A 21062-nucleotide genomic window follows, 5' to 3' on the forward strand; every position below is an offset into this window, starting at 1 on the left:
TAAACCAGTTTCAGAAATGGTTGAATATTTTCAGGATACCAGGAACTTCTACAGTACCCCAAGGACTTTGTTAGGAACTCAGAAACCTTGCAAGGATCCCAGAATACATATTCAGACACTCAAAAACCTAAAATCATTCTTTAAGAATGTTGAGAATTTTTTTGGAAGTCATCCACCATCCACAGGAATCCAATGACTTTGTACAAAAACTAAAAAAACACTGTCAGGAACATTTAAGTAATACCATTTTGGAACAGTTCTACAGGAAGTTCTACAGGAACCCAAGGACTTTGCTAGCAACTAAACACTAAAAACATTCTCCATAATCCAGAATCATGTTTTAGAACTCAGGAAGGTACAGGTCATTAACTATTTTCAGGAATGGTTGAACATTTTTCAGGATTACTACAGGAACCCAAAAATGTTGTTACAAACTAAGAAAAATTGTAAGCAAACTAGAAACATTTTTATAAAAAACAGGAACATTCAAGCTATAAACTACTTTTAGAAACAGTTGTAAATTTTTCCAGGATGCTAGGAACTTCTACAGGAACCCAAGAACATTGTTAGTAACTCCGAAACATTGTCAGGAAACCAGAATCCCTTTTTGGGAACTGAGGAACATACAAGCGATACACCACTTTTAAGAATCTAATAGATTTTCCAAGTAGCTAGGAACGTTGACTAGAATCCAAGGACTTTGTTAGGAACCAAAGAACATTGTCAGGAACCAGGAAAGTTTTTGAGGAATCACAGAACCTTTCTGGACCTCAGAAACCCAGAATCGTTTTCAGAAGTGTGTTTGTGTTGTTAACTTTGTAAACATAATCTTCTGTTAAGAACCAAGATATAGTTCCCAGAAAGTCAAATGGACTTTTTCACCAAAAGTATTATTTCTTTCATGAACCAAGAAGCTGCTTTAACGATCCAAGAAGCTTGATGTTCGGAAACCTTCACCAGAGCAACCTTCCAAGTTGATGGAACTTAGGAACATACGTATTATTTTCTGATCCACTCAAGACCAAGAAGCCTTCAGTACCTTCAAAAATCCTGCTGCTAAAATGTGAGAGGTATGAAATTGTTTGTGTTTGGGTCTCTGTGTTATGTTCCCACAGCCAGAAGGGCATTTTAATTGAAATTAATTGACACCGACTCTGTCGCACTCGGAGGAAATGTGCTCGTAAAATTAGGCACAGATGGCAGCAAACTGAACCGGAACACCTAAAAGTGAAGCCTCGGCCAAACAACGTCCCCCTAGCCCCGAATGAAGTCGATCAGCCAAGACATGTGCATGTGTCTAGAGTTTATTTCTTGAGTTTGTCGCTCGGGCTAGGGGGCAAATACACCTAGAAAACAGTTAATCGACAGGTAGAGTTGAGGGTAGAGTTGGGGGTAGAGTTGGAGTGAGTGTGGAGTTGGTGTGTTTGGTTTGGATGGGGGTAGAATTGGATTCGGTGTGGGGTTAATGTAAGGGGTATGGTTGGGTGTAGAGTTGCAGTACGTGTGGGGTAAGTTAGGGGTGGGCTTAGAGTTAATCTCAAGATTAAAATGAGTGGTATTATTTGAGAAGAAGTGGTGGTAGTGTGAGTGGTAGTGTGCTTGTTAATATCATGAACAACAGCTACGCTTATGCCTCTCCACTGCTTCTCTTTCTCTACCCATCCTGAGGCATCCTGAGGTTGCTCCAGGCCCAGTCACATCCCACCTCATGAAGATTGAGGACCTTTAAAGAAGTAGATGCTGACCCTGCAAACATCCCGAACCATCTAGAGACGTACCAGCGGCAATTGGATCCCACCTTATGTGGAGTTTGGACACTGGACCTTCTTGAGTGTTTAAAGGCACTGGCATGGAGAAGCTGGTGTTGGATCTGTGATGATCGCAAATGTTGAGCTATTTTATGAGTTGCTCAGTAGCTCCTAGTTTTATAACCACAAATGACTGTAAAAGACTGTAGAAAGAACATTACTCATAATCTTACACTACAGTGCTCATGTTAGTTCTCCCTCTCCAGTGTTCTGTATCGTTTAAAGACTATAATCACACTCTTGATTTCACCCAAATGAGGACGGTTAGAGGAAGTTGTCAAAGGGTGTGGTTAGAGTGTGTGGTCAAAGGGTGTGGTTAGAGGGTGTGGTAAGAGGGTGTGTTTTAGAGAAAGGATGTAATTAAGGGTACTAGTACTAGAGTACTATTTTAAGAGTGCTGTTCCTCCCTTGATTAAAAGTGAACTGAACGCACAGCATGCATCAATTCACCAAACTGACATCCCTGACTCAGCAGATTCTCATTCAATTCATTCATTCAGTTCATTCTCAAGCAACAATTAACTAGTTTGTCATGTTTTACAAATGTTCAGATGCAGAAAATGGTGTGTAATAGTAATTTTCGCTTTACAGATTTTACAGTAATTTTCGCTTAACAGAACTATTATATTTTCCTATATTTTGTCGACTGCAAAATTCAGGGGAAAAAAAATAAAAATAGCAAAAAGAACGGCTTAATTTGCGGTTGTTAACCATTACATTACGTTTATAAATTCGGATTTTTGTTCTTCATGTCCAAATATAAATTTCTTTTTCTGTTTCTTCTTGTTAAACAGCAGTGGAAGCTTGCTTTGGCAGGGATTTGTACTCCTGACTTTTGCTGCCAATCCCAATGCCTTAACCACTAATCTACCATTTTCTCTAAATGTTGTGCCTTGTGGCTTTTATTTGTCACATATACACTACAGTAAAAATCTTCCTTCACATATCCCAACTTGTGACAGTGTAGGGTCAGGTTTGATACAGTGCCCCTGAAGCCGAAATGGCTTAGGGCCTTGTTCAAGCTCCCCAGCTTTTCAGCATTGGGGCTTGAACCCCCAACCTTTCAAGCAGTATCCCAAAGTCCCAACCACTGCACTTCCACGTCCTCACAGGAAGCAGAAAGTCTAATTTACTAAGAGACGTTTTCTTTTCATAGTGCCACCCAATGACCTCAGTCACACTTACCTTCCAGTCACACTTACCTTCCTTCCCTTACAAAGGACTGCTTTTGCAACTAAGCCTATACATTAACTTTGCCAACAATATATATAAAACTGGTTGCCTCTAATTTTCACAACTCCCCATTTACCGGTGGCCTTCACTTTTAACTTCTGACCTGCTTCTTTAAAATGAGTATGGAGTCAGATATGAACCCCAATCATATGGCTGAAGGGATTGTGATGTAAACAGTCCGATGATTCAGCACTGCTCCCACACACCATGTGAAGAATGCGTGGGACTAAACTTATGGAATCAAAAGCAAGGCTAATGTGCTAGCAAAGACCACCATTATCAAATGCGCAGACAAGCAAGCTGAAGTGGTTAATGTGACCAGCAGGGGGTAGTTCTATGCATAAAAACACATTCAACGGTGAGTCAGAGTCTTTTAAGGCAAAACAACTGGAACACAAACCTACAAAATGTTTTATTTAACTGATGTCATAATAGCTGTGACATCAGCTGACCAGTCATTCGTCTTGATTTTTTCCACTTGTGCGTTCTTTCTTTCCTCCTTAGATACTTAACAGTTTATTACTTGCTGTGGTGTTTGATGTCATATATTGTCGTGTAGCCCGTAATACTAGAGGAAATGTGTTTAATCATTTTGCTTGTTGACTCCGCTTTTGTCTCCTTCACCTCCATCATATAAAGCACTTATATAAACATCCTTAGCATGTACTGACACTCGACAGCCTTCTCGTGCTGAAGTGTTGAGGGGGTGCGGTTGGGAGAGGGACGTCATCACCTACCCAGAGTGCTCTCCTCTCAAAGCTCGCTCAGACAATTAACTCACACACACTCACAGCGCTGGGAAGCTTAGTGCCACTTAACATGCATGCTCTCTTAGGCTTTCATATGCTAAAACGAGGGGCTTTTTAAAAAAAAAAATACATTTATATACTCGGAAATTATTTTGCACCTTCGCAGAGGTTTATGTATAAAATCATTCTATGCTGAAGGGCTTCTAGAGGCATGTGGTGGCTTCTCCTGAAGAAGTGCAAAACATCTGTCATTAACGTGCACTTACAGCATGATTGTTGGAATGTGTAGTGTAAATGAGTACTGTTGCCTTTGCTGGGAGACCAAGACTTTTTTATTTAATTTACCTGTTTACCATCTCAGAACACTAAAAAATGTACCTACCCTCATATGCCCTCCTACAAAAGGTTCTACACCCACACTCCTACCCTATTACACCATCAAATTATCAATACCTACACTTATATACACTCTCGTACATTCAAATTAACAATACCCAAATTCAAATACACTTTTGCACATTGAATTTATCAACACCCAAACTCAAATACAATTTTGCACATTGAAATTATCAACACCCACATTCAAAAACACTCTTGCACCTTCAAATTATCAATACCCACACTCAAATACACATTTGCACATTAAAATGATCAGTACCCATACTCATAAAGACTCTTGCACATTCAAATGATCAATACCCAAAATCAAATACACTCTCGCATATTCAAATTATCAATACCCAATCTCAAATACACTCAATACCCACACTCAAATACACTCTTATACATTCAAATAAACAATACTCAAACTCAAATACACACTTGCATATTTAAATTATTAATAAGCAAACTCAAATACACTCTCGCACATTCAAATTATCGATACCCAAACTCAAATACACTCTCGCACATTCAAATTATCAATACCCAAACTCAAATACACTTTTTCGCACATTTAAATTATCAATACCCCAACTCAAATACACTCTTGTACATTCCATTAACAATACCCAAACTCAAATACACTCTTGCACATTTAAATGATCAATACCTAAACTCAAATACACTCTCGCACATTCAAATGATCAATACCCAAACTCATAAACCCTCACACACTTTCAGATTAGAAATGTGCACACTCATATACCCTCTCACACTTCCACATTATGAATACCCACACTTACAAACCCTCTCATGCCATGAAATTATCAATAGCCCCCTCATTTACCTCCACAGACCACAAAATTATCTATAGCCACACTTATTTAGCACTAACACCACCAGATCATCTGTACCTACACTCATAGACCATCAAATTGTATGTATCCATACTCATATACCATCACATACCCTGAGATTAATTGCACCCATATACATATACCATTTCAGGTGACCTGGTTATCTGTGCCTATACTTGTTTTACCCTCATACCCCCTCAGATCACCTGTATCTACACTTGTCTACCCTCACACCCCAAAAGATCAGCCATAACTACACTTGTTTACCATACCACACTATTTGAGCACTTATACCTACACTTAATTCTCCCCTAAGACCATTTGATCATCTGTGTTTTTTCTGTTTTACATTACTGAATCGTCTGTGCCTATATTTGTTTACCATCTAACACCATCGTACAATCTATACATATACTCATTTACCATCTGACAGCCTCTGATCACCAGGACCCTCACTCACTTATCCACTGAGACCATCTGATCATCTATACCTACACTCTTACCCTTGGACATTACTGGAACATCTGTACATCAACCTAAGGGTACCTGCCACACCATTATATCATTCTGACATACACTTGCACAAGGCTATGCTATTTGCTTTTTTTGCCTTGTCACACCATATTATCAATTCTGCCCATTCTTTTTTACCTTCCCATAACATCTGATCATCAGTACCCACATATCTTTACCCTCTCACATAATCAGATTATCTGTATTTCCACTTTTGCCCCTTTAACATCATCTGATCATCTGTACCTACACGCTTTGACCCTCTAAGACCATCTGATTACCTGTAGCTACCCTCCTTTACCCTCTTACATCATCTGATCCTCTGTAACTACCCTCCTTTACCCTCTTACATCATCTGATCCTCTGTAACTACCCTTCTTTACACTCTTACACCATCTGATCACCTGTAACTACCCTCCTTCACCCTCTTACACCACCTGATCACCTGTAACTATACTTTTACCCTCTTACACTATTTGATCACATGTAACTACTCTTCTTTACCCTCTTACACCATCTGATCACCTTTAACTAACTATTTTACTCTCTTACACCATCTGATCACCTGTAACTACTCTTCTTTACCATCTTTCACAATCTGATCACCTTTAACTACCCTCTTTTACCCTCTTACATCATTTGATCATCTGTAACTTACCCTCTTACATCATATGTTTACCTGTACCTACACTTCTTCAACCTCTAAGACCATCTGATCACCTTTAACTACCCTCTCTTACCCTCTTACGCCATCTGATCACCTGTAGCTACCCTTCTTTACCCTCTTACATCATCTGATCCTCTGTAACTACCCTCCTTTACCCTCTTACATCATCTGATCCTCTGTAACTACCCTTCTTTACACTCTTACACCATCTGATCACCTGTAACTACCCTCCTTCACCCTTTTACACCATCCGATCACCTGTAATTATACTTCTTTCCTCTCTTACACCATCTGATTAACTGTAACTACCCTCCTTTACTCTCTTACATCATCTGATCCTCAGTAACTACCCCTCTTTACACTCTTACACCATCTGATCAACTGTAATTACCCTCCTTCACCCTCTTAAACCATCTGATCACCTGTAACTATACTTTTACCCTCTTACACTATTTGATCACATGTAACTACCCTCCTTTACCCTCTTACATCATCTGATCCTCTGTAACTACCCTCCTTTACCCTCTTACATCATCTGATCCTCTGTAACTACCCTTCTTTACACTCTTACACCATCTGATCACCTGTAACTACCCTCCTTCACCCTCATACACCATCTGATCACCTGTAATTATACTTCTTTCCTCTCTTACACCATCTGATTAACTGTAACTACTCTCCTTTACTCTCTTACATCATCTGATCCTCTGTAACTACCCCTCTTTACACTCTTACACCATCTGATCAACTGTAATTACCCTCCTTCACCCTCTTAAACCATCTGATCCCCTGTAACTATACTTTTACCCTCTTACACTATTTGATCACATGTAACAACAATTGTTTACTGTCTGATATGTTACATGGTCCATAACAGTGCTTGTTAACACTCTCACAACATTCTTTCCCATCAGATCATGCCTACCTACATTCTTGTTCCTTATACACTATCAGGCCATCTTTGCCATTCATTTGTTTGCCCGATCGAAAAACATAATCTGTTTCTCTTTGTTCAAGGAAATCAGGTATAAAATCAGGCAGAACGTTTTGCGGTTTTTACCCGGCTTCAGTGAGTGCATCCGTGGTGTGCATGAAAAAAGATAGAGTTCATGTGTTCATCCTTGCTTCATCCAGGGAGCGAGGAATCCATCATTGACGTTGCTGTGGCTGAGAGAGCACAAACCGCCCAATCGATACTCACCTGCCGAGCTGAAGGGCTTTCCGAGGATTAGATGTCAAACCTGCTGGGCCTATCACTATGATAAACTCTGTGTGCATGCACTCACATGTGTGTGTCTGTGTGTGTGTTTTAGGCAACAAGAATGATCGATGATTCTTCTAGCAATCCTATTTTCTCTAGGCATCTTTGATAATCACTTTTCTGGTTTGCATATTGAAGATGATCTCACAACAACTGCATTAAGCTATTAGGCAGAATGTTTGTCTTTAGGTCAGTCCATTGAACATATTTGAAGTCTCGGAGAAAGGAGTCATGCAGTAATGCTTAGATTGGATTAGATTAGATTGTGGGTAGGAATAAGGATGATGGCCAAGGCTAGATAGCCAAGAGTGTAAGAACTGGATTGAAGTATAAGGCAGAGTTAGCATAAGAGACATGTATAGTAATGGTAGTGTGACGAGTAGAGTTTAAGTTTGTTAAAGAAGGGTGGGGCAAGTAATTGGGAGTGACATGGATGGACAGGATTAGAAACGACTGTATTGGAAGGACAGCGCATGTAGGACATTTTGTGGGCAGAGTGAGAGAAACCAAAGTGAGATTGTTAGGACATGTGCAGAGGAGGGACATGGGGTACATTGGAAGGAGAATGCTGAGGATGGAGCCACCAGGAAGGAGGAACAGAGGAAGACCAAGAAGGTGGTTTATGGATGTGGTGAAGGAAAACATGCAGGTGGCTGGCTTGAAAGAGGCAGATGTAGAGGACAGAGTAGTATGGAGACGGATATTCCGCTGTGGCAAACCTTTACGGAAGCAGCCGAAAGAAGAAGAAGGGGCAAGTAGGAGTAAAAGTAAAAGTGTGGGTGGGGGGGTTGGGTTGAGGGGAAATTGAGAGGTTGCATTAGAATGATGGACAGGGCTAGAAGTCCCAATGACCTAGAATTTGACAAAGAGGTTGGACTGGTGTAGTAGGTGTAGTAAGATTTGGGGTTAGAGTGAGACGTAGGATTTGAGTGGGGCAATAAGATTAAATGATTAATTCCCTTGCTGAGGTATTGCCAGGTTCAATGGGTTTAAGTGGCCTAAACCATCCTTCTAATATGAGGAAATGGCTTGCTAATTCAATCATGGCTACCACGAACCTCAACTGCAGAGCGTGTGTGTGTTTTCTTTCAAATCTATATCATCCACACGAAAACTTTAGTAATACTATCCGCATAGTTGTTGTGTTTTAGAACCTTTCGATGCTTTCGCGAGCCGTCGCCTCTAATTAGCAAGACGTTTGAGGCTAGCGCTCAACCAGATCGAGTTCTGCCGACGCCTCACCCAACTGTTCACACTTGTCATTTCTAATTCCACAGAATTTTAATCAAACCCAATCCTCTTCAGTGTTCAGCTCCTGTCAGAGTTTTTTAGTCGGTGTCTCCTTTGCTAACACAAAGCTCTCTATAGAATCCAAAAGGTTTTATGTGCACGTCACACTTCACCGCCTCGGGTCAGGGCTGTCACTGGAATTAGGGCAACCTTATCTCTCTCTCTCTCTGGCACTCTCTTTCTCTCTCACACAAACATGTATACACTCACACAAACACACAAACACACACACACACACACACAGCTGCAGGATTATCTCGTAGGTGTATAAGCAGGTCTGATGCTAAGTTAAAGTACTCAGAGGCCTAAAAAGGAACACACACTGCCAGTTCAAATACTCTGGGATATAACCATGATGTTAAATAAAGCCCCCCCCACACACACACACACACACACACACACACACACACACACACACACACACCTATTATCTCTACATTTAGTGATTCTTCCAGGTCTGCTTCTCATTCATTCTTTACGAAGATGTACACAGATGAGAGACGTAAGGGGGATTGTGAATCGCCACATGGGCGGAGTCAGTGGGGTGGGTGGAAAAAGACAAAGGGTGGAGTGATGGTTTAATTAGGAAGATGAGCGGATTCTGAGGGGTCAGAAAAGTAGGAACATGGCTGGTGTCAATGGGGTTGGGAGAACAGGACGAAGGGTGGCGTCGGGGGCAAATCAGAAGATAAGCAAATTCTGAGGGGTTGGAAAAGTAGGAAAATGGGGTGGAGAGAACTGGACGAACTGATGGGGTAACTAGATAAAAAGAACGGATTCTGGGTTGTCAGAAAAATAGGAAAATAACCAGGGTCAGTGAGGTGGGGAGAACAGGACAATGGGTGGAGTCAAGTGATGGGGTTGATAGGAAGATAAGTGGATTCTAAGGAGTCAGGGAGGTTGGAAAAGTCGATTGATTGGAGAAAGGAGAAATAAGAGAGTTCAAATTTCAGAATGTGGGGGCGGAGTTAGCATACAGATCAAGCCTAATCAAAATGCTGGCCACTCAAAGATACACACAAACACACCGAAATGTAAATGCTAACGCTAATGTTTACTAATGTCCACATGATGCAGGTTAACAGCCGCTAACACGAACGCTACAACATTAAATTAATGCTAAGACTTCCTGTGAAACAAGACTTCCTGCGTCTTACCGTCAAACTTCCTGTGTTTGGTGGTGAATACGTTCCTCAGGGTGACACTGCTCTCCTCCATTAGGCGTTCGAGATCGGCTTTACTGCGATGTGCAAGTACGTCCTCCATCTCCACCCCGCAGCACGTGTACTCCTGAGAACACACACGTAGGTGCTCACCTGTAGAATACACACACAGATTTTATTACACCCACAGCTTTTGGCCCGATTGCACAGCAACCAAAAGAAACACCAACTGGATCTAACGATGCGTTTCAGCTCGCTCTGACATCATTAATTAGCGACGCCCCGTATCAGTCACCCAAAGATAAATATGCTTTCATTTGCATACATTTGCATCCTGAGGATATACACTAAACTGAAAACAATGATGTGTATGTGTGTGTGCGCCTGATTTCTCCAGGGCTCTGTATACAATCTTGTTCCTGAGATTTCTTGCACTGATAACACAATAAAAACAAAAACAGTCTTGCTGGCATATACATAAACATATACATTACTTATACATTACTATCAACACTCTATTAGATTTCCAGGCAATGAGGTTTAAATCTAGCTCAGTAAAGTGCTAGGTAGCTGCTTAGCTTGACTAACTGGTTTATAATAATGCTACATTGTTAGCATTTATGCCTAGGTAGTGTCCCTAGCGCTCACATTTTAGGGCTAGTATTGATGGACAACATTTAAATGCCACTAGTTTAAAGGTTCTTTACCAAAGCGCTAGCTAGCTATTGTTATTATTTAGGAACAAAATCGGTAGCCTCTGTCCCAGACACTGAATTCTGTAAATGTAGAACGATGGTGAAAAACAAATGAACTGTTTGAAAATTAAACCACGTCAGCAAACTAATACGGTGCTACGGGGGTCCCCTGCTTATGTTTATACGTATATCGGCTAATCAATGAGACGTGCGTTGACTTTTGTACTTGGTTTTTGACAGAAAGTGCACCGGAGCCATGTTTATTCATTAAGACGGCGATTACGCGCCTGTGCTGTGTGGGAAATGAAACGTGAATTAAATGTGCGGTGACATTAAAATGTGCTGAGTGGCTGAGTATAAATCTGTGTGTGTGTGATGTGTGTGTTCTGTCCAACCCTGAAACAGAGCAGCCTGCAGCGAGAAATGAATATCCCAGTGATTAGCACGTTAATCTCAAGCCTGTAGTTAAAGTTTAGCCCCCGCAATGACGTATTTAATGACGGTTGCTAACTAGCAAGTGACGTACTTTGGTAAAATAGCGATGCTAGGTCACTTGTTTTAGAGAGCAGTTAGTGAATCTGATAATGCTAAGGCAGAAAAAAAAGAATGAAAGCTTGAGGAATGAGTGAACGCTTCTGAGTCGGTGTGGTTTGAAGAAAAAATAGCATGAGGTCAAATAAGGAAACGTTGTGAGGTAAATATCGTAATAACAAGGCGTGTTTCGAATTAAGTACATGTGTGGTTTGAAGCCTCGGATTGAAATGTTTCTTTCAGTCCATATTTAGAATCAAGAGCACTTCTGTGTGGGCGTGGCTTATTTCCATATATGGAAAAGATGATACTAGCAAAGCCTTTATGCCATAAATGGTAATGTAGCATCTTTTAATGTAGCATCTTTTAATACCCGAAATTTGGACTGCTTTATATGGGGCCATGGAATCTCTGCAAATGTGGGTATAGCTTGGCGCTATATGGAAATGTGGGCGTGTCTTATAGCCCTATATGCAAATGAGAGCAATTTGCTGTAAGTCCTGCTGAACAGAGTGTATAATATATATATATATATATATATATATATATATATATATATATATATATATATATATATATATATATATATACACAGTGAGGAAAATAAGTATTTGAACACCCTGCTATTTTGCAAGTTCTCCCACTTAGAAATCATGGAGGGGTCTGAAATTGTCATCGTAGGTGCATGTCCACTGTGAGAGACATAATCTAAAAAAAAAATCCAGAAATCACAATGTATGATTTTTTAACTATTTATTTGTATGATACAGCTGCAAATACGTATTTGAACACCTGAGAAAGTCAATGTTAATATTTGGTACAGTAGTCTTTGTTTGCAATTACAGAGGTCAAACGTTTCCTGTAGTTTTTCACCAGGTTTGCACACACTGCAGGAGGGATTTTGGCCCACTCCTCCACACAGATCTTCTCTAGATCAGTCAGGTTTCTGGCCTGTCGCTGAGAAACACGGAGTTTGACCTTCCTCCAAAGATTCTTTATTGGGTTTAGGTCTGGAGACTGGCTAGGCCACGCCAGAACCTTAATATGCTTCTTACAGAGCCAATCCTTGGTTATCCTGGCTGTGTGCTTCGGGTCATTGTCATGTTGGAAGACCCAGCCTCGACCCATCTTCAATGCTCTAACAGAGGGAAGGAGGTTGTTCCCCAAAATCTCGCAATACATGGCCCCGGTCATCCTCTCCTTAATACAGTGCAGTCGCCCTGTCCCATGTGCAGAAAAACACCCCAAAAGCATAATGCTACCACCTCTATGCTTCACAGTAGGGATGGTGTTCTTGGGATGGTACTCATCATTCTTCTTCCTCCAAACACGTTTAGTGGAATTATGACCAAAAAGTTTTTTTGGTCTCATCTGACCACATCACTTTCTCCCATGACTCCTCTGGATCATCCAAATGGTCATTGGCAAATTTAAGACGTGCCTGGACATGTGCTGGTTTAAGCAGGGAAACCTTCCGTGCCATGCATGATTTCAAACCATGACGTCTTAGTGTATTACCAACAGTAACCTTGGAAACAGTGGTCCCAGCTCTTTTCAGGTCATTGACCAGCTCCTCCCGTGAAGTTCTGGGCTGATTTCTCACCTTCCTTAGTATCATTATGACCCCACGAGGTGAGATCTTGCATGGAGCCCCAGTCCGAGGGAGATTGACAGTCATGTTTAGGTTCTTCCATTTTCACCAAGCTGCTTGGCGATTTCCCCGTAGCCCTTTCCAGCCTTGTGGAGGTGTACAATTTTGTCTCTAGAGTCTTTGGACAGCTCTTTGGTCTTGGCCATGTTAGTAGTTGGATTCTTACTGATTGTATGGGGTGGACAGGTGTCTTTATGCAGCTAACGACGTCAAACAGATGCATCTAATTTAGGATAATAAATGTAGTGGAGGTGGACATTTTAAAGGCAGACTAACAGGTCTTTGAGGTTCAGAATTCTAGCTGATAGACAGGTGTTCAAATACTTATTTGCAGCTGTATCATACAAATAAATAGTTTAAAAATCATATATTGTGATTTCTGGATTTTTTTTTTTAGATTATGTCTCTCACAGTGGACATGCACCTACGATGGACAATTTCAGACCCCTCCATGATTTCTAAGTGGGAGAACTTGCAAAATAGTAGGGTGTTCAAATACTTATTTTCCTCACTATATATATATATATATATATATATATATATATATATATATATATATATATATATATATATATATATATATATTAGTTAAAAAAAACCTGAAGGTCATGTGATCAAACCCTGCTTTTTAATTGGTCGGTCAGTTTCTATGACAGTAATACAACTCTGTGGTGTGTGTGTGTGTGTGTGTGTGTGTGTGTGTGTCAGCATTAAGCTGATAAAGCGTTCATCATGAGGCAGATGGAATGATGGATCGCTCAGGAACCGCAGAGGAACAGAAACCTGATCTGCCCGTTAATTCACTAATAAACTCACACACACTCTTCTCTTTTCTCCCAGTCACCGCAAATACATCACCATCGATTCTCCATCACACACACACACGAGAGTTAACAATGTTCGAGTCAGATCTTCTTCACCTTCTTCAGAGCTGCACTGTGAGGTTTTCTCCTTCTTTGTTGTTATTATTTAGCACAAGGACACGTTCGATTTCATTACACTAGTCTCCCCATAGCGTCCTCGTATAACGTGTGTGTGTGTTTTAACATGTAACACAAATGATTTCGACCCGAACAGATGTGAACGATCTTTTCCACTCCGAGTCCGGTGTGATGAAGCGGAAATGTGGCTTGATGATGCATCTGCCATCTGGACTTCCTCATTCCAGTCCCACATCCCCTTACTCACTCCCCGCTGAGATTCAGACCTGAATGAAATGCGTCCAATCGAGACGCGAGAAAAAGTCCCAGAATCCGGCTGCGCCATATGCTACCATGTCCCTACGCTAACTTCCCCACAAAACTTCAGAGGGTTCAGGATTCTCACACTTTCTTTTAAGCCAGGGTTTGATGAGAGATGACCTGTCCCATGCTAGAAGCTAAATATTTCGCTAGTTACTTAGCATCCGTCCTATTTTCCTGTTTTCCCACATTAGCCAGTATTCAAGGTTGCCACTGAGGAAAAGTTACCGCTAAGGCACGATAAGCCGATTTGACAACTAGCTGAAATCTGAAGCGCCAGAGATTTGCTAGCGATGTTATTCCGTGCTAAAATTTAAACAACTAACTAGCAAACGTTTTAGTACAAAAAAACGCAGCAAGCAGTCACCTCGTCATACTAGCCGCTCTAGCTAGAGCATGTTGTGTGTTAGCCACAGCTAGCGTTCCTGACAGGTCGTTTGATTCATTTCTCAGGCAACACAATAAGACCTATTTAGCGTTCTGCATAAATTATTTGCTTTATTGGTTTAAAATTACATGTTTTCCACGAAGTCTCTGAGGGTGTTAAAACAAAAAAAAGTTTCCGTTGCTATTGCAACAGTCGAGTGAAATACTTGTCGGAGTTGTTAGTTGTGTTTCTCCGTATTGCATCAGATGAAAATATTCTACGTTACGGCCACAATAACCAACTCGGCATGTTTGTGCGCTTTCCTGCGCGAGCCACACACTTCCCGTTCGAACACTATTTAACCGCATTTATTAAACTGGATCTCTTCCTCTCTCCGTCTCCATCTCCCTCTCCGTCTCCATCTCCATCTCCCTCTCCGTCTCTCCCGCAGCACGGCCGTGGTTATGCTACGCTCGTTTAAACGCCATCGATTTCAGGATAAACTCTTCTTTTAATTGCCGTGCTACGGACTCTGAAGGTTTCACGTCAAGCTTTCAGGCGGAAACACAGATCAGCTGAAGAATTTTACAAACGCCACACTGAGGGACACTGTATGCTAACTCCATCATGTACACTACATAGGGGCACTACAGTAGGGACTCCACTGTCCAGCAATACTCAAATGTACACTACATAGAAAGACTACATAAGGTCCCTACTGTCCAGCAATACTCAAATGTACACTACTTAGGGACACTACTGTAGGGACTCTACTGTCCAGCAATACTCAAATGTATACTACATAGGAAGACTACATAAGGTCCCTACTGTCCAGCAATACTGAAATGTACACTACATAGCAAGACTACATAGAGTCCCTATTGTCCAACGATACTCAAATGTACACTACATAGGAAGACTACATTGAGTCCCTACTGTCCAACAATATTTAAATGTAGACTACATAGGAAGACTACATAGAGACCCTACTGTCCAACAACACTCAAATGTACACTACATGGGAAGACTACATAAGGTCCCTAGTGTCTAACAATACTCAAATGTACACTACATAGGGAGACTACATAAGGTCCCTACTGTACAACAATGCTCAAATGTACACTACATACATAGGGACACTACTGTAGGAACTCTACTGTCGCGCAATACTCAAATGTACACTACATAGGGAGACTACATAAGGTCCCTACTGTCCAACAATACTCAAATGTACACTACATAGGGTCACTACTGTAGGGACTCTACTGTCCAGCAATACTCAAATGTACACTACAAAGGGAGACTACATAAGGTCCCTACTGTCCAACAATACTCAAATGTACACTACATAGGGTCACTACTGTAGGGACTCTACTGTCCAGCAATACTCAAATGTACACTACATAGGGAGACTACATAGAGTCCCCACTGTCCAAAAATACTTAAATGTACACTACATAGGAAGACTACATAAGGTCCCTACTGTCCAACAATACTCAAATGTACACTACATAGGGAGACTACATAAGGTCCCTACTGTCCAACAATGCTCAAATGTACACTACATAGGGACACTACTATATTCTGGACTCTCTTTCTTGTCTCTCTGTATCCATGAGATTCGCTAATATCTGGCTCATTGGCTTTGTGTCTCTCTGCATCTAGTCCTTGACTCTCTCTCTCTCTCTCTCTCTCTCTATCTATCTCACTATCTATCTCTCTTTTTCTCTCCTTTTATGCTGTCTGTCTCTCCTCTCCCCCTCTGGAGGTGTAATGGAGTGTAAACTCTCTGTCTGTCTGCTCTTTTCTCAAACTATTTCATGGACAATAAGCTTTATTTTTTAGTGATTAACATAGTGCTGTGGGACCACACACACACACACACACACACACACACACACACACACACACACACACACACACACACACACACACACACACACACACACAAGTGCATGAAAGAGAAATAAAAAGGTAGACTAGGATTCAGTGTAAACAGGAAGTGATCAATGGCTCTGTCCCAAATCACACACACATCAGTCGATTATCCCTCCCATTCGTTACGAGCTGTCTGTCTCTCTCTCTTCACTCTCTATCTATCTATTATCTCTTCTTTTTCTCACCTGTCTATCGCTCGATATGTGTGAAGTTTTCCTCCAACCGTTTTGTACTAGCTGTCTGTCTAAGACGTGTCTCCATCCTATCTGTCTACGATACTTTTGTTTCATGACTATCATTCCGTCTGTCCTTTTTTCCATCTTCTATCCATCTGTCTTCTCACAGTATCTATCTTTTTTTTTGTCCCTGTCCGTTTTTTGTCCCTCATCCCTTTTCACGCTTTTCCCTTTCATCCCTCTATATTTCTCTAATAATTCTTAAACTGTCTTCTCTGTTTTTCTTTTGTCCCCAGCTGTTTTTTTCTCTGCTGTCTCTCCCCTGCAAAGAAAAAAGAGAGAGCTCTCTCTCTTTCTTTTATATGACTTGTTTGTCCCAACTGTCTGTCTGCCTGAGCGCTCCATAACCTTTTGTTTTTGTTCTATTTGTCTCTACCTGTCTGTCTTTCCGGGACCTATAATTTGTCTTTTATCCAAGTAATTTGTCCCCTGCTTTCTGTCTCTTTGAGATCAATATCTGTCTTTTATCTGACTCTTTTGTCCCCAACTGTCTGTCTATTAGAGACCTACTATATATTTTATTTTTATGCAAGTCATTTGTCCCCAGACTTTCATGGACCTATTTATACCTGTCTGTCCCTCAAAGACCTATATCTGTCTTTTATCTCAAAGAGACACCGGTCTCTTTCACTGAGATTATTATTTGTCTTTCATCTGACTTTTTTGTCCCCAGCTGTCTGTCTTTCATGAACCTATATTTATTTTTATCTGACTCTTTGTCCCCTGCTGTCTGTCCCTTGAACACCATTATGTGTCATTTATCTCAAATAGACACCTGTTTCTTTCTTTGAGATAAATAGTTATCTTTCATCCGACTTTTTTGTCCCCAGCTGTCTGTCTTTCAGCGACCTATATCTGTCTTTTATCTCAAAGAGACACCTGTCTGTCTATTCAAAATTAATATCTGTCTTTTAAATGACTCTTTCAACCCCAGCTGTCTGTCTTTCATGGACCCATATTTGTCTTTTATTTCGAAGAGACACCTGTCTGTCTCTTTGAAATTAATAGCTGTCTTTCATCTGACTTTTTTGTCCCCAGCTTTCTGTCTTTCAAGGACCTATATCTGTCTTTTATCTTAAAAGTCTTTTATCTCACCCGTCTGTCTCTTTGAGATCAATATCTGTCTTTAATTGAAAGTCTTTCGTCCCCAGCTGTCTGTCTCTCTGTCATTTTTATTCCAAATCGTCTGGGATTTTAAAGAAAAAAAGAAAAAATTAAACACTTTTGTCCATCTCTCTGGACCCTTTGTTCTTTTTATTCACCGTTTTGTCCCCCATACATCTGTCTTTTAACTGTCTTTAGTTCTCTCTCTCCTCTCTCGGTCTCTCCCTCACCGTCTCAATTTTTTATTGTCTGCTGAAGTGCCCACTTGCTTAGAGGAAGCGAGTTCTTCGCTCAACCCCAGAAGGAAACTTCATTTATTTCTTGATTTCATTTTCAATGGATTTTTAAATTCCCTCTTCTCCATCTTTAAAGCTCCTAATGGCTTTAACGCCTTTTATCTCTCACCCGGTGTCTGACCGGCTGCGTTCCAAATCAGGCTCTAACCTCATCAACCCGCCGCCTTTCGGAGCACTACAGTTCAGGGAGTCTTCAATATTATCAGTAGAAAGGTTGACGCGGCTGCAGGGTTTTTTGTTTCGCAGAAACGCGAGCCTTGAATTTTCCTCGGGTTTAATCGCGTCAGCCGTAATGAGCTTCAGACGCCGTGTGAGTGGTCGAGAGAGAGAGAGAGAGAGAGACATCAAAAAAATACAGTTTACAGCCAGAAAGGGGGCGGAGCTTAAGCAGCTTAAGTTACCATATCTTCTTTTTTTCTTTTTTATCCTTCTTCTTCTTCATTCTGTTTGTTTCCTTCTTCCCTTTCTGAACTTCACTTCTTTCTTTTTTCTTTGACTTCTTTTATTCATTTTTTACGTCTTTTTCTTTACATCTCTTGTTGCCATTCTTTCTTTTTTTTCTTTCTCTTTTTATTTTGACCCATCCCTCAATAGATCCCCCACAATTTTTCTATCCATCAGTCTATCCGTCCATGAACCTTTTCTTTTTCTTGTATTGTATGTTTGACTTAATTCTTCTTTCTTTCTTTCTTTCTTTCTTTCTTTTATTTTGACCCATCATTAGATATTTCCCTCCCTTTTTTTCAATCCGTCCATCTATCCATCCATCCTTCTTTCTTTCTTTCTTTCTTTTTGACCCATCCTTAGATATTTTTCCATTATTTTTTCAATTCATTCATCCATCCATCCAGCCATCTTCCTTCCTTTTTTTTTACTTTGAATTTTGACCCATCTCTAAATATAAGTTTCTTTTCGGCTTCTCCCGTTAGGGGTCGCCACAGCGGATCCTCCGCACGTTTGATTTGGCACATGTTTTACGATGGATGCCCTTCCTAACGCAACCCTCCCCAATTTATCCGGGCTTGGGACCGGCACTAAGAGTGGCTGGGGATGGTTCCCTGACCGGGAATCGAACCCGGGTCGCAGCGGTGGGAGCGCTGCATCTTAACCACTAGACCACCAGGGGACCTACCCATCTCTAAATATATTTACCCATCTCTAAATATATCCCCCTCAATTTTCCAAAAATCCATCCATCAATCTATCCATCCATGCATCTTTTCTTTTTCATGCATACTCTGTTTTACCCAATTCCCTCTTCTTTCTTTCTTTCTTTCTTTCTTTCTTTCTTTCTTTCTTTCTTTCTTTCTTTCTTTCTTTCTTTCTTTCTCACTCATTTTTTCATCTATTCATTCATCCATCCATCCATTCTTTCTTAATATTTTCCTTTAATCCTGTTTTTTTTTCTCCCTGGTTCATTTTTTGTTTTCTTTCCTCCCTATTTTTTTCCCTTCTTCCCTCTTTAGTCGTTTTCATCCCTTCTCCTCATATTTCCATTTAGGTCCTTCCTTTCATTGCCATTTTCTTCTTTGCCTTTACTTCCTTTATGCCCATCTTCCCTTCTTCCACTCCTCCGTTATTTGCCCCTGGATGAAGGCTTGCTCCTGAAGCTCTGCCCTCTCATTTCAAGATACATTTCGAATTCTAAATAATGATATCTATAAACATAAAACATCTCCTCCAAGTCATTTAGCTTTGTATTGCAGATTTCCTCTAACAGCGGGCTGCTGATTACGGCGGACATCGAGCTGTAAAGCGCCGCTGATGGATTCCTGCCCGGATGAGAACGTGATATTTGTGCTTGGGGAGGAAACCGAAATCTGCAGGCGGAAATTAGAAACGAAAAAAAAAACGAAGCAGGTCGCGTTCGGTTGTGTCTCAAACGGAGCGTGTGCGCCTTTCTTTATTTAATCCTCTTTTTCAGTTTGTTTCAGTCGGTTGTCATTTCACTTTCTGATAAAATGAATATCAGTTATTTAATCCCACCCACCCACACACACACACACACACACACACAGACACACACACACACAGACACACAGTATCAGCGCTTTAATCCCTTAAAGCGTGTGCTGAAGCACTCTCACTCCGAACCCTTTCTCCACCTCTCAGTGGCGCTCTCAGATGGATTACTCGTCCAACCCTGTGTGTTCATGTTTCAAACTGACTCACAGTCTCACACACACTGTGGGGTAAAAGGTCATGTACTGGAGTGTGTGGCACCTTAACAATGAGTGTGTGTGTGTGTGTGTGTGTGTGTGTGTGTGTGTGTGTGTGCGTGTGTGCACTCCTACATTCCTTTTTTTAACTGACTGTCACGTTCGCTTTCAGAACATTCGGAGATTTACTGGAATCCTTTCATCTAGGGGCCAATGTTTCCTCCAGGGGCCACCATTAATTTTGTTACTATTATTACAATTTTGACTCCCTTTTTTTCCTCCTTTAAGTTCTTGATTCCATTTGTCCCATTTTTCCGTTCGTTCATCTGTCCATCTATTTCTTTTCCTTCTCTGTTTTTGACTTTTCTTACCTTTTTTGTTTCTTTGATCCTAGCTGCTTTTAACTTCTTTGCTTCCTTCCTCTTTTTCCTTCCTTCCTTCCTTCCTTCCTTCCTTCCTTCCTTCCTTCCTTCCTTCCTTCCTTCCTTCCTTCCTTCCTTCGTTACTTGCATCCTTTGTTCCTTCCTTCCTTTGTTTCTCATTCTTTATTTCCCTGTTCCTTTCTCCCTCTTTTCTCCCTCCTTCCCTAATTCCTTTATCCCTTTCAAACGTTATATGAAATGAGTTCAGAAAGGCAGCCTGGTGATGAGGTTAGGGTCTGATTTGGAAAGCAGCCGGTTACAGAAATCAACATGTTAAAGCCATTAGGAGCTCTAAAGTTGGAGAAAAGGGAATTTCGAAACCTATTCGGAATGAAATAAAGGGATAAACTAAATGAAGTTCCCTTTGGGTCGAACTCGCTTCCGCTGAAAAGAGTGCGTGCCTCGCTTTCGCGCTGACCTTTCAATTCTCGTCACAACACACACAAGTTCTGCGCGAGTGTGTGCGCGTGTGTTTGGAGAATGAGAAGTGAAAAGTCCTG

The 21062-nt window shown here is 40.9% G+C and overlaps 1 protein-coding gene across 2 annotated transcripts in view; it reads right to left on the bottom strand.

The window, feature by feature from the left end:
* The window catches only part of gpc6a (glypican 6a), a 168785-nt gene that overhangs the window by 126887 nt on the left and 20836 nt on the right, over positions 1–21062 (bottom strand). For both annotated transcript variants that reach the window (XM_083522379.1, XM_083522380.1), the window contains exon 2: positions 9917–10075. In XM_083522379.1, coding sequence (XP_083378505.1) covers positions 9917–10075 — 159 coding nt within the window. The remainder of the gene's footprint in view (positions 1–9916; positions 10076–21062) is intronic.

This window comes from Silurus aristotelis (assembly GCF_946808225.1).
Source record: "Silurus aristotelis genome assembly, chromosome: 20".
Taxonomy (NCBI): Eukaryota; Metazoa; Chordata; class Actinopteri; order Siluriformes; family Siluridae; genus Silurus; species Silurus aristotelis.